Source organism: Oncorhynchus tshawytscha, linkage group LG01 (genome assembly GCF_018296145.1).
Source record: "Oncorhynchus tshawytscha isolate Ot180627B linkage group LG01, Otsh_v2.0, whole genome shotgun sequence".
Classification (NCBI taxonomy): domain Eukaryota; kingdom Metazoa; phylum Chordata; class Actinopteri; order Salmoniformes; family Salmonidae; genus Oncorhynchus; species Oncorhynchus tshawytscha.
The window spans coordinates 8659412-8674446 of NC_056429.1; the positions used below are offsets into that span (position 1 = coordinate 8659412).

Sequence of the window (15035 nt, forward strand, 5' to 3'; positions counted from 1 at the left end):
ATCTATGAGGGTGCCTGTGTTTACAGATTTAGGGTTGTACCTGGTAGGTTCCATGATAATTTGGGTGAGACTGAGGGCATCTAGCTTAGATTGTAGGACGCCCAGGGTGTTAAGCATATCCCAGTTTAGGTCACCTAACAGTACAAACTCTGAAGATAAATGAGAAGCAATTCATTCACATATGGTGTCCAGGGCACAGCTGGGGGCAGAGGGAGGTCTGTAACAAGCGGCAACAGTGAAAGACTTATTTCTGGAAAGGTGGATTTTTAAAAGTAGAAGTTCGAACTGTTTGGGCACAGATCTGGATAGTATGACAGAACTATGCAGGCTATCTCTGCAGTAGATTGCAACTCCACCCCCTTTGGTAGTTCTATCTTGGCGGAAAATGTTATAGCTGGGGATGGAAATGTCAGAGTTTTTGGTGGCCTTCCTAAGCCAGGATTCAGACACTGCTAGGACATCCGGGTTGGCAGAGTGTGCTAAAGCAGTGAATTAAACAAATTTAGGGAGTAGGCTTCTGATGTTAACATGCATGAAACCAAGGCTTTTACGGTTACAGAATTCAACAAATGATAGCGCCTGGGGAATAGGAGTGGATCTGGGGGCTACAGGGCCTGGGTTAACCTCTACTTCACCAGAGGAACATCGAAAGAGTAGGATAAGGGTCCAGGCCAATTGGCAAAGGAGGTACTGTAGCCCTAGAATAAGCTGGTATTTGGGCCTTGCTCGAGGATAGCTCAAGGCTAGCTGGTGCTTGCTTGACCCTAAGCATACTGCTAAAGCAACACTTGAGTGGTTTAAGAGGAAACATTTAAATGTTTTGGAATGGCCTAGTCAAAGCCCAGACCTCAATCCAATTGAATCTGTGGTATGACTTAAAGATTGCTGTACACCAGCGGAACCCATCCAATTTGAAGGAGCTGGAGCAGTTTTGCCTTGAAGAATGGGCAAAAATCCTAGTGGCTAGATGTGCCAAGCTTATAGAAACATACACCGAGAGACTTGCAGCTGTAATTGCTGCGAAAGGTGGATCTACAAAGTTTTGACTTTGGGGGGTGAATAGTTATTTCCATTTTTTTGTCTTGTTTCTTGTTGGTTTCACAATGAAATATGTTGCATCTTCAAAGTGGTAGGCATGATGTGTAAATCAAATGATACAACCCCCCCCAAATCTATTTTAATTCCAGGTTGTAAGGCAACAAAATAGGAAAAATGGGGGGTAAATACTTTCGCAAGCCACTGTATATCCCCCAACACTACTGATCCTGTTTATATCTCCCAACATTACTGATCCTGTACTGATCCTGTTTATATCCCCCAACACTACTGATCCTGTTTATATCCCCAAACACTACTGATGCTGTTTATTTCCCCCAACACTACTGATCCTGTATATATCCCCCAACACCATTGATCCTGTTCACATCCTTTGTGAGGAAACTGTTGGCACATGGACACACTGGTGACCTTTGTGAGGAAACTGTTTGCACATGGACACACTGGTGACCTTTGTGAGGAAACTGTTGGCACGTGGACACACTGGTGACCTTTGTGAGGAAACTGTTGACATGTGGACACACTGGTGACCTTTGTTGCAGAGTCTTTGGTTTTTGGTCAGTGATGTGATTTGAGTTTTGGAATGTTTCAATGCGCCTTATGCTTTCTTAACGCTATCAGCGTGTCCCATAACATGTGTGATGAATTTACTGTTCATGGTATCTCTCTGATGCATTCACCAGACTGTCAACTTTTGACCTGACATTCACTTAAATTGAATAAAATATACTCTATTGATACTCAAAGGGGAAATGTGATGTATTGGATGACTTGTGAACAACCTTTACTTCCGGCACTGTTTCTGACACACCACCACTGTTGTTTCCTCCTTACAGGAGGAGTACAGGGCCGAGAGCATCAGCTGGCACAACATCGACTACATCGACAACACAGGCTGCATCAACCTCATCAGCAAGAAGCCCACCGCGCTGCTCCACCTGCTGGACGAAGAATGCAAGTACGTGAGCTGTCATGTCGGAGCCTTTCTCCTTCCTTTTTACTCCACATTTACATTTGAGTCATTTAGCTGACGCTCCTAAAGCACTACCTCAGGGCGGTTTCCTGCAATGTCACATTTAGAGGTGTACTTTCTTAGCCATGACATCCATCCGCAGTAAAAAAAAAAAAAGGGCCCGTTCTCAAATGTCCTCAGGTTCCATAGAACATAGTTTTGGGGTGAAGATTTAGACCGGGCTCAGAAGAACGTGGTAGGCTATGTTTTGGTTATATGTCAAACTTCTTTAGAACAAAGCCAATGTAAAACCAAGTTGGTTGCATTGCTGGACCAACACTCATTGCCAATGACCTTAGAATCATCCCACATGAGCAGAGCACAGACAAGATGAGGAATATAGGCTAACAACACTCTTCATTAGTAGCGAAATACTTGATTGATTACAACATTAGCCAGGCTAACTTAAGCACATAAAAACACGCTATCTCATATATTTGCCTTTCTGGGGCACACGCACGCCCTATATAAAGCCTCTCACATAGGCCACTGCACAATCCCATTTCAATCCCTCGTAAATTAAACCCACCCTCGCATACAAAAACACAGGACCACCATGACCATATTAGCCGCGTGAGCTAGCTAACCTATCCACTTAGGGCTGCTAGCCACTTAGCCCTGAACACTCATCTGGATGTAGTAACAAGTGGATGGAAGAGTGTATGGACCGCTTTCCCAGAGCCACAAGGTCAGAGGGATAATTTTTCCCTCTTAAAGTCCCTCTTGCGTGATTTATTCCATCGCACAGAATAATTTAATGCTAATGATTATGTAGCACCACAGAACCCTCTTGAAGATTTCATCATTCATAGTTAGCTTGTAGCCTCTTTCAGATACTCTCAAGGATAGTATTTGTTTCCAGGGGCCCTACTACCGGTTAGTCCATTTATAACGGGACAGTGAGGCTAATTCTTTGACCCCCAAGGAGAACCAGGAAATGGTGGAGCGAATTCTGCATAGGGCATCTTTAAGGGAGCATGTTATAGTGAGTGGTGTTGCTTTAAGGGAGCTTGTTTAAGTGAGTAGTGTTGCTTTAAGGGAGCTTGTAAGTGGTGTTGCTTTAAGGGAGCTTGTTATAGTGAGTGATGTTGCTTTAAGGGAGCTTGTTTTAGTGTGTAGTGTGGTGTTGCTTTAAGGGAGCATGTTTTAGTGAATGGTGTGGTGTTGCTTTAAGGGAGCTTGTTTTAGTGTGTAGTGTGGTGTTGCTTTAAGGGAGCATGTTTTAGTGAATGGTGTGGTGTTGCTTTAAGGGAGCTTGTTTTAGTGAGTTGTGTTACTTTGAGCTTGTTTTAGTGAGTTGTGTTACTTTAAGGGAGCATGTTTTAGTGAATGGTGTGGTGTTGCTTTAAGGGAGCATGTTTTAGTGAGTTGTGTTACTTTAAGGGAGCTTGTTTTAGTGAGTAGTGTTACTTTGAGCTTGTTTTAGTGAGTTGTGTTACTTTAAGGGAGCTTGTTTTAGTGAGTGGAGTTGCTTTAAGGGAGCATGTTTTGGTGACTTGTGTTACTTTAACTGAGCTTGTTTTAGTGTGTAGTGTGGTGTTGCTTTAAGGGAGCATGTTTTAGTGAATGGTGTGGTGTTGCTTTAAGGGAGCTCGTTTTAGTGAGTAGTGTTACTTTAAGGGAGCTTGTTTTAGTGAGTAGTGGTACTTTGAGCTTGTTTTAGTGAGTTGTGTTACTTTAAGGGAGCTTGTTTTAGTGAGTGGTGTTACTTTAAGGGAGCTTGTTTTAGTGAGTAGTGGTACTTTGAGCTTGTTTTAGTGAGTTGTGTTACTTTAAGGGAGCTTGTTTTAGTGAGTGGTGTTGCTTTAAGGGAGCTTGTTTTAGTGAGTTGTGTGGTGTTGCTTTAAGGGAGCTCGTTTTAGTGAGTAGTGGTACTTTGAGCTTGTTTTAGTGAGTTGTGTTACTTTAAGGGAGCTTGTTTTAGTGAGTGGAGTTGCTTTAAGGGAGCATGTTTTGGTGACTTGTGTTACTTTAACAGAGCTTGTTTTAGTGTGTAGTGTGGTGTTGCTTTAAGGGAGCATGTTTTAGTGAATGGTGTGGTGTTGCTTTAAGGGAGATTGTTTTAGTGAGTTGTGTTACTTTAACTGAGCTTGTTTTAGTGAGTTGTGTTACTTTAAGGGAGCATGTTTTAGTGAATGGTGTGGTGTTACTTTAAGGGAGCATGTTTTAGTGAGTAGTGTTACTTTAAGGGAGCTTGTTTTAGTGAGTAGTGTTACTTTAAGGGAGCATGTTTTAGTGAATGGCGTGGTTTTGCTTTAAGGGAGCATGTTTTAGTGAATGGTGTGGTGTTACTTTAAGGGAGCTTGTTTTAGTGAGTGGTGTTACTTTAAGGGAGCTTGTTTTAGTGAGTTGTGTGGTGTTACTTTAAGGGAGCTTGTTTTAGTGAGTTGTGTTACTTTAAGGGAGCATGTTATAGTGAGTGGTGTTGCTTTAAGGGAGCTTGTTTTAGTGAGTGGTGTGATCTGGAACCATTTGGAACCAGTAGATACCCTAGTCTCCCATCCTACAGTCCTAACCCTAGTCCCCACCCTCTTCTCTGTCCCTTTAGTTTCCCCCAGGCCTCGAACCAGACCCTGCTGGACAAGTTCAAGCGGCAGCATGAGGGGAACAGCTACATCGAGTTCCCCGCTGTCATGGAGCCCGCCTTCATTATCTGCCACTACGCCGGCAAAGTCAAGTACGGCATCAAGGTAAGGACTGCTGACGTGACCACATGTCCCTGTAGATTCAGTGTCAGTCACAACCCATCCGCCAATCATTCGTTCACAACAGCTCTGTGTGTCAACCTATATGATAGCCTTATGTCAGAGTTGTGATATTACTGACGGACACTACTGGCAAGGTTTTGTCCATTAATGGTCAAATCAAATCAATTTATTTAGCCTTTCTTACATCAGCTGATATCTCAAAGTGCTGTACAGAAACCCAGCATTAAACCCCAAACAGCAAGCAATGCAGGTGTAGAAGCACGGTGGCTAGGAAAAACTCCCTAGAAAAGCCAAAACCTAGGAAGAAACCTAGAGAGGAATCAGACTATGAGGGGTGGCCAGTCCTCTTCTGGCTGTGCCGGGTGGAGATTATAACAGAACATGGCCAAGATGTTCAAATGTTCATAAATGACCAGCATGGTCAAATAATAATAATCACAGTAGTTGTCGAGGGTGCAGCAAGTCAGCACCTCAGGAGTAAATGTCAGTTGGCTTTTCATAGCTGATCATTGAGAGTATCTCTACCGCTCTTCTGCTGTCTCTAGAAAGTTGAAAACAGCAGGTCTGGGACAGGTAGCACGTCTGGTGAACAGGTCAGGGTTCCATAGCCACAGGCAGAACAGTTGAAACTGGAGCAGCAGCACGGCCAGGTGGACTGGGGACAGCAAGGAGTCATCATGCCGAGTAGTCCTGAGGCATGGTCCTAGGGCTCAGGTCCTCCGAGAGAGAGAGAAAGAAAGAAAGAGAGAGAATTAGAGAGAGCATACTTAAATTCACACAGTACACCGGATAAGACAGAAGAAATACTCCAGATATAACAAACTGACCCTAGCCCCCCGACACATATACTATTGCAGCATAAATACTGGAGGCTGAAACAGGAGGGGTCAGGAGACACTGTGGCCCCATCCGATGATACCCCCGGACAGGGCCAAACAGGCAGGATATAACCCCGCCCACTTTGCCAGAGGACACCCCCCACACCACTAGAGGGATATCTTCAACTACCAACTTACCATCCTGAGACAAGGCAGAGTATAGCCCACAAAGATCTCCGCCATGGCACAACCCAACGGGGGGCGCCAACCGAAACAGGAAGATCACGTCAGTGACTCAACCCACTCAAGTGACGCACCCCTCCTAGGGACAGCATGGAAGAGCACCAGTAAGCCAGTGACTCAGCCCCTGTAATAGGGTTAGAGGCAGATAATCCCAGTGGAGAGAGGGGAACCGGCCAGGCAGAGACAGCAAGGGTGGGTCGTTGCTCCAGAGCCTTTCCGTTCACCTTCCCACTCCTGGGCCAGACTACACTCAATCATATGACCCGCTGAAGAGATGAGTCTTCAGTAAAGACTTAAAGGTTGAGACCGAGTCTGCGTCTCTCACATGGGTAGGCAGACCATTCCATAAAAATGGAGCTCTATAGGTGAAAGCCCTGCCTCCACCTGTTTGCTTAGAAATTCTAGGGACAATTAGGAGGCCTGCATCTTGTGACTGTAGCGTACGTGTAGGTATGTACGGCAGGACCAAATCGGAAAGATAGGTAGGAGCAAGCTCATGTAATGCTTTGTAGGGTAGCAGTAAAACCTTGAAATCAGCCCTTGCCTTAACAGGAAGCCAGTGTAGGGAGGATAGCACTGGAGTAATATACACTGAATATACACTGAAAAATACAAAATAAAATAAAAATATAGGACAAAACACATCACGACAAGCGAGACACCACAACACTAAATAAAGAGAGACCTAAGGCAACAACATAGGATGGCAGCAACACATGACAACACAGCATGGTAGCAACACCACATGACAACAACATGGTAGCAGCACAACATGACAACAACATGGTAGCAGCACAACATGACAACAACATGGTAGCAGCACAACATGACAACAACAACATGACAACAACATGGTAGCAACACAACATGGAATCAGCACAATGTAGTAGCAACACAAAACATGGTACAAACATTATTGGGCACAGACAACAGCACAAAGGGCAAGAAGGTAGAGACAACAATACATCCCGCAAAGCAGCCACAACTGTCAGTGTCCATGATTGAGTCTTTGAGTGACAAGCTTATAGCGTGATACCCAAGAAGACTTGAGGCTGTAATTGCTGCCAAAGGTGCTTCAACAACGTACTGAGTAAGTACTGTCGTTATGGGGTGTTGTGTGTAGATTGATGAGGAAAAATAACAATTTAATCAATTTTAGAATAAGGCTGTAGCATAACAAAATATTGGAAAAGTCAAGGGGTCTGAATACTTTCCGAATGTACTGTATGTTAAGCATCAGACTGAAACAGAGACGGACTTTCTGGACTGTATAGTAGATCCAGTGGATAGATCTCATCACTATATTCTGCCCCTACAGGACTTCAGGGAGAAGAACACTGATCACATGCGTCCGGACATCGTGGCCCTGTTGAAGAGCAGCAAGAACGCCTTCATCTGTGGCCTGATGGGCATCGACCCGGTGGCCACGTTCCGCTGGGCCGTCCTCAGAACCTATTTCAGAGCCATGGTAGCCTTCAGGGAGGCTGGGAAGAGACACGCCGACAAGAAGACTGGTGAGACCATAGACTGCTGGTGTAGCCATATACAGTACATGGGGTGGCAGGGTAGCCTAGTGGTTAGAGTGTTGGACTAGTAACCGAAAGGTTGCAAGTTCGAATCCCTGAGCTGACAAGGTACAAATCTGTCGTTCTGCCCCTGAACAGGCAGTTAACACACTGTTCCTAGTTAAATAAAGGTAAAATAAAGCTAAAATATCTATACACACAGACATGTACATAAACTCACTGAAATACACACACACACTCTTGAACATACACACTAGGCTTCATCTCCTATTATTACATGGTGAGCTTCCACATTAGGCTTCATCTCCTATTATTACATGGTGAGCTTCCACATTAGGCTTCATCTCCTATTATTACATGGTGAGCTTCCACATTAGCCTTCATCTCCTTCGGTTGCATGACATTGTCAAACTTTTCGCCAACTTAACACATGAATTATTCCTCTCTCTTGCTCTCCTTCTCTTTCTCTCTCTCTCGCTCTCTCTTTCTCTCTCTCTTTCTCTCTCTCTTTCTCTCTCTCTTTCTCTCTCTCTCTCTCTCTCTCTCTCTCTCTCTCTCTCTCTCTCTCCCAGTGAATGATGCTGCTGTACCGTGTGTTGTCAAGAGCGTGGACAGCTTCAGCTTCCTCCACCACCCTGTGCACCAGAGGAGCCTTGAGATCCTGCAGAGATGCAAAGATGAGAAATACAGTAAGAAGACTCCAAGTCCCACAATGCTCTATGCTACCCAGCTCTCTTTTCCTGGGCTTACAAATAAGGAAGCAAACAATTAGCTAGTTCTGAATTAACTTGTTCTCACTCGATAAAAGGCCCAACTGTGTGATATTACAGACGTTTTTGATCATTTAACACAGGGACGGGCTACTTTGATGAAGGTGGATCTGAACTCGCCACAATTGCTCGTGGGTCTGCGTACCCAATTTTATAACTAATTTCCTGGAATTGTACACATTTTGCCATAAGGTAGAGAGAAATGTTTGCAGTTTTGAATATGATATCTGAGTGAGACTGACTAAAGTGACTATGGATAGATAATAAACAAAGTGTGTGTGTGTGTGTGTGGGGGGGGGTCAATGCAATTAGTCTGGGTGTCCATTTGATTATCTGTTCAGTAGTCTTATGGCTTGGGGGTAGAAGCTGTTAAGAAGCCTTCTGGACCTAGAGTTGGCGCTCCAGTACCGCTTTCCATGTGGTAGCAGAGAGAACTTACTTGATCCAATATCTTGTTCTTACTTGATCTGATATCACCATTCAATAATGGAGTTGCATGTGTATCTCTCTCTCTCTCCTCATGTTTCTCTCTCTCTCTCCTAAACTCTATCTCTCTCTCCTCAACTCTCTCTCTCTCTCCTCATGTCTCTCTCTCTCAACTCTCTCTCTCCTCATGTCTCTCTCTCTCAACTCTCTCTCTCCTCATGTCTCTCTCTCTCATCAACTCTCTCTCTCCTCATGTCTCTCTCTCTCCTCATCTCCTCTCTCTCTCCTCATGTCTCTCTCTCTCATGTCTCTCTCTCTCATGTCTCTCTCTCTCTATTCATCTCTCTCTCTCTCCTCATGTCTCTCTCTCATCAACTCTCTCTCTCCTCCTCTCTCTCTCTCAACTCTCTCCTCATGTCTCTCTCTCTCAACTCTCTCTCTTCTCATGTCTCTCTCTCTCAACTCTCTCTCTTCTCATGTCTCTCTCTCTCATCAACTCTCTCCTCATGTCTCTTCTCATCTCTCTCATGTCTCTCTCTCTCTCATGTCTCTCTCTTTCTCTCCTCATGTCCCTCTCTCCTCATGTCTCTCTCTCTCTCTGTATCTCTCTCTCCTCATGTCCCTGTCTCCTCATGTCCCTGTCTCCTCATGTCTCTCTCTCTCTCTCTCTCCTCACTCTCTCTCTCTCTTCCTCATGTCTCTCTCTCTCAACTCTCTCTCTTCTCATGTCTCTCTCTCTCATGTCTCTCTCTCTCTCCTCAACTCTCTCTCTCCTCATGTCCCTGTCTCCTCACTCTCTCTCTCTCCTCATGTCTCAACTCTCTCTCTCTCTCCTCATGTCTCTCTCTCTCCTCAACTCTCTCTCTCTCCTCATGTCTCTCTCTCTCAACTCTCTCTCTCCTCATGTCTCTCTCTCTCAACTCTCTCTCTCCTCTCTCTCTCTCTCAACTCTCTCTCTCCTCATGTCTCTCTCTCTCAACTCTCTCTCTCCTCATGTCTCTCTCTCTCAACTCTCTCTCTCCTCATGTCTCTCTCTCTCAACTCTCTCTCTCCTCATGTCTCTCTCTCTCAACTCTCTCTCCTCATGTCTCTCTCTCTCAACTCTCACTCTCCTCATGTCTCTCTCTCTCAACTCTCTCTCTCCTCATGTCTCTCTCTCTCAACTCTCTCTCTTCTCATGTCTCTCTCTCCTCATGTCTCTCTCTCCTCATGTCCCTGTCTCCTCATGTCCCTGTCTCTCCTCAACGCTCTCTCTCCTCATGTCTCTCTCTCTCTCCTCATGTCTCTCTCTCTCTCCTCATGTTCCTGTCTACTCATGTCTCTCTCTGTATCTCTCTCTCTCTCCTCATGTTTCTCTCTCTCTCCTAAACTATCTCTCTCCTCAACTCTCACTCTCCTCATGTCTCTCTCTCAACTCTCTCTCTCCTCATGTCTCTCTCAACTCTCTCTCTTCTCATGTCTCTCTCTCTCATCAACTCTCTCTCTTCTCATGTCTCTCTCTCTCTCATGTCTCTCTCTCTCTCCTCATGTCCCTGTCTCCTCATGTCTCTCTCTCCTCAACTCTCTCTCTCCTCATGTCCCTGTCTCCTCATGTCCCTGTCTCCTCATGTCTCTCTCTCTCTCCTCAACTCTCTCTCTCTTTCCTCATGTCTCTCTCTCCTCAACTCTCTCTCTCCTCATGTCTCTCTCTCTCCTCATGTCCCTGTCTCCTCATGTCTCTCTCTCTCAACTCTCTCTCTCCTCATGTCTCTCTCTCCTCATCTCTCTCTCTCCTCATGTCTCTCTCTCCTCATGTCCCTGTCTCCTCATGTCTCTCTCTCTCCTCAACTCTCTCTCATGTCCTCATGTCTCTCTCTCCTCATGTCTCTCTCTCCTCATGTCTCTCTCTCTCCTCATGTCTCTCTCTCCTCATGTCTCTCTCTCCTCATGTCTCTCTCTCTCTCTCCTCATGTCCCTGTCTCCTCATGTCTCTCTCTCTCCTCAACGCTCTCTCTCCTCATGTCTCTCTCTCTCCTCATGTCCCTGTCTCCTCATGTCTCTCTCTCTCCTCAACTCTCTCTCTCCTCATGTCTCTCTCTCCTCAACTCTCTCTCTCCTCATGTCTCTCTCTCCTCATGTCTCTCTCTCTCCTCATGTCTCTCTCTCTCCTCATGTCTCTCTCTCTCTCCTCATGTCTCTCTCTCTCTCCTCATGTTCCTGTCTCTCATGTCTCTCCTCATGTCCCTCTCTCTCCTCATGTCTCTCTCTCCTCATGTCCCTGTCTCCTCAACTCTCTCTCTCCTCATGTCTCTCTCTCCTCATCTCTCTCATGTCTCTCCTCATCAACTCTCTCTCTTCTCATGTCTCTCTCTCTCTCATGTCTCTCTCTCTCCTCATGTCTCTCTCTCTCCTCATGTCCCTGTCTCCTCATGTCTCTCTCTCCTCATGTCCCTGTCTCCTCATGTCTCTCTCTCCTCATGTCTCTCTCTCCTCATGTCTCTCTCTCTCCTCATGTCCCTGTCTCCTCATGTCTCTCTCTCCTCAACTCTCTCTCTCTCCTCATGTCTCTCTCTCTCTCCTCATGTCCCTGTCTCCTCATGTGTCTCTCTCTCCTCAACTCTCTCTCTCTCCTCATGTCTCTCTCTCTCTCTCCTCATGTCCCTGTCTCCTCATGTCTATCTCTCTCCTCAACTCTCTCTCTCGTCTCTCTCTCCTCAACTCTCTCTCTCGCCTCATGTCTCTCTGTCTCCTCAACGCTCTCTCTCCTCATGTCTCTCTCTCTCTCCTCATGTCTCTGTCTCCTCATGTCTCTCTCTCGCCTCATGTCCCTGTCTCCTCATGTCCCTGTCTCCTCATGTCTCTCTGTCTCCTCAACGCTCTCTCTCTCCTCATGTCTCTCTCTCTCTCCTCATGTCTCTGTCTCCTCATGTCTCTCTCTCTCTCTCCTCATGTCTCTGTCTCCTCATGTCTCTCTCTCTCTCCTCATGTCCCTGTCTCCTCATGTCTCTTTGTCTCCTCAACTCTCTCTCTCCTCATGTCTCTCTCTCTCCTCATGTCTCTGTCTCCTCATGTCTCTCTCTCTATCCTCATGTCTCTGTCTCCTCATGTCTCTCTCTCTCCTCATGTCTCTGTCTCCTCATGTCTCTTTGTCTCCTCAACTCTCTCTCTCCTCATGTCTCTCTCTCTTCTCATGTCTCTGTCTCCTCATGTCTCTCTCTCTCTCCTCAACCCTCTCTCTCCTCATGTCTCTCTCTCTCTCCTCATGTCTCTGTCTCCTCATGTCTCTCTCTCCTCAACTCTCTCTCTCCTCATGTCTCTCTCTCTCTCCTCATGTCTCTGTCTCCTCATGTCTCTCTCTCTCTCCTCATGTCTCTCTCTCTCTCCTCATGTCCCTGTCTCCTCATGTCTCTTTGTCTCCTCAACCCTCTCTCTCCTCATGTCTCTCTCTCTCTCCTCATGTCCCTGTCTCCTCATGTCTCTCTCTCTCTCCTCATGTCTCTTTGTCTCCTCATGTCTCTTTGTCTCCTCATGTCTCTCTCTCCTCAACTCTCTGTCTGTCCTCCCTTCCATCTCTGTCTTGTACAGATATCACTCGAAAGAATCCCCGGACGCCCTTGTCAGACCTCCAGGGCAGCAACACACTGAAGGACAAGCCCACCAGGTACCTATCACACTGTTTTATGGACCCCTATTGCTCCTTCTCTCTTCTTCTTTTTCACTCTTTCTCTCCCTCTCCTCCCCTCTCTTTCTGTCACTTTTATCTCTCCTCTAGGGATGGTTATGGCGTGGGCTGTAACGGGCATCGCTCCAGACAGGGTGGTCTGTCCTCCTCTGGCACAGAGTTTGATGACGGCATCTTCTTCAACTCTACTGGCAGCAAGCTGCTGGAGAGGGCACAGAGCATCCTCATGTGAGTATGACTACAAAGTCAAATCAAAGTGTATCGGTCGTGTACACAGTTTTTGCAGACGTTATCACTGGTGCAGGGAAATGCTGATGTTTCCAGCTCCAAAAATGCAGCAATATCTCGTACCACAATAACAATAACACGCAATCTAAAAGTTAAAAAGAACAAAGACATTAAGACAGAAATAAGTCTGGGACCCAGAGTCAGAGTATGAATACGTCTACACCAAGTTGGACAAAACATTAGGAACAGAGTCTGGAATATAATTACATCTACACCAAGTTGGACAAAACATTAGGAACAGAGTCTGGAATATAATTACATCTACACTGAGTGGACAAAACATTAGGAACAGAGTCTGGAATATAATTACATCTACACTGAGTGGACAAAACATTAGGAACAGAGTCCAGAATATAATTACATCTACACTGAGTGGACAAAACATTAGGAACAGAGTCCAGAATATAATTACATCTACACTGAGTGGACAAAACATTAGGAACAGAGTCCGGAATATAATTACATCTACACTGAGTGGACAAAACATTAGGAACAGAGTCTGGAATATAATTACATCTACACTGAGTGGACAAAACATTAGGAACAGAGTCTGGAATATAATTACATCTACACTGAGTGGACAAAACATTAGGAACAGAGTCTGGAATATAATTACATCTACACTGAGTGGACAAAACATTAGGAACAGAGTCTGGAATATAATTACATCTACACGGAGTGGACAAAACATTAGGAACACACATACATCTAGGTGAATGGTGTGTACAGCAGTTCCAGTCTGACCAAGTGTGACCATCACCATGAACGCTCAAGCCACAGTCAGAAACCATGGACAGGCAGTGGTCAATGTGTGTTCATATACAGTACGTTCATTCTGTAGTTTATCTGACAACCAATCTCTCTCCCAAAGGCGGAACAAAAACTACAAGTCCAAGCCCAGCTTACCGAAGGTAAGGTCCTGACAAAGTCGTGGCCATTTTACACCTTGAAAGTACAAGTGATATTTTCTCTATGGTTTCAATGTGACATACGATCTAATTCTAGGAGGAAATCTCAATAGTGATGTAATGGATTACAGCACTACAGTGAATTTACAAAGCTTTATGGAGACGAGCACAGATGGACAGTAACAGTTCACAAGAGGAATAGTTCTGTGTATTCTTTGGAATACTACACTGTCTGACCGTGTTCTTATGGCGCTTCCTGTATCTGAGCAGCACCTGTTGGACGTGAAGTCTCTGAGGTACCTGAGCAGCGTGACCCTCCACGACCGCATCACTAAGTCCCTCCTCCTCCTGCACAAGAAGAAGAAAACACCCAGCATCAGCGCCCAGTTCCAGGTTAGACTCCTCTCTCACCCTTTAGTGTCTCTGCGTCCTCATCTCTGCACAGCCCTCAAACCAACACCCAGCATCAGCGCCCAGTTCCAGGTTAGACTCCTCTCTCACCCTTTAGTGTCTCTGCGTCCTCATCTCTGCACAGCCCTCAAACCAACACCCAGCATCAGCGCCCAGTTCCAACACTCAGTGGCTCTGCGTCCTTCATCTCTACACAGCCCTCAAACCAACACCCAGCATCAGCGCCCAGTTCCAACACTCAGCTCCTACGTATCTCGAGGCACTTTGTGAAGATCTTAAGAATTATATAAATAAAAATATGTCATAGTGATGATCTCAGATCAAAAGGTCAAGAGGTTGATTTAGAATGGAACATGAGTCTACTATAATAAACAACATGTGCTTTTATACTACTTGGTTAATTCAACGTATTATGAGATGGTAATATGATGGGAAGCTAGGTAGAGCATGGCACTTGCAACACCGGGATACTGGGTTCGATTCCCGGGACCACCCGTGCGTTAAATTGTATGTACGCATGACTGTATTGTAAGTTGTTATTATTATTATATTATTACTAGTATTATTGTTGTTATTATTAGTATTATTGGTGTATTATTGTTATTATTATTATTGTTATATTATTACTAGTATTATTGCTGTTGTTGTTTGTATTGTTTTATTATTATTATTATATTATTACTAGTATTATTGTTGGTGTTATTAGCATTATTGTTTTATTTTTGTTATTATTATTATATTATTACTAGTATTATTGTTGTTGTTAGCATTGTATTATTATTATATTATTACTATTATTGTTGTTGCTATTATTATTTTTGTTGTTATTATTATATTATTACTATCATTATTATTGTAGTTATTGTTATTGGTATTGTTTTATTATTATTGATATTATCACTATTATTATTGTTGTTATCAGTGTTTTATTATTATTATTGTTGTTATTAGTATTGTTTTATTATTATTATTATTATTGTTATTGTTGTTATTAGTATTGTTTTATTATTATTATTGTTGTTATTAGTATTGTTTTATTATTATTATTGTTGTTATTAGTATTGTTTTATTATTATTATTTATTAGTATTATTATTTGCTGTATTGTTTTTATATTATTATTGTTGTTGTTATTAGTATTGTTTTATTATTATTATTGCTGTTATTAGTATTGTTTTATTATTATTATTGTTGTTATTAGTATTGTTT

At 44.1% G+C, this 15035-nt stretch overlaps 1 protein-coding gene across 4 annotated transcripts in view; it reads left to right on the plus strand.

Annotated features, from left to right (window-relative positions):
• LOC112258223 (unconventional myosin-IXAa-like) overlaps positions 1–15035 on the plus strand; it is a 322882-nt gene that overhangs the window by 248933 nt on the left and 58914 nt on the right. For all 4 annotated transcript variants that reach the window (XM_042325783.1, XM_042325696.1, XM_042325721.1 and 1 more), the window contains exons 11-18: positions 1893–2014; positions 4617–4758; positions 7156–7351; positions 7936–8052; positions 12124–12199; positions 12311–12448; positions 13380–13419; positions 13687–13809. In XM_042325783.1, the coding sequence (XP_042181717.1) occupies positions 1893–2014; positions 4617–4758; positions 7156–7351; positions 7936–8052; positions 12124–12199; positions 12311–12448; positions 13380–13419; positions 13687–13809 (954 nt within the window). The remainder of the gene's footprint in view (positions 1–1892; positions 2015–4616; positions 4759–7155; positions 7352–7935; positions 8053–12123; positions 12200–12310; positions 12449–13379; positions 13420–13686; positions 13810–15035) is intronic.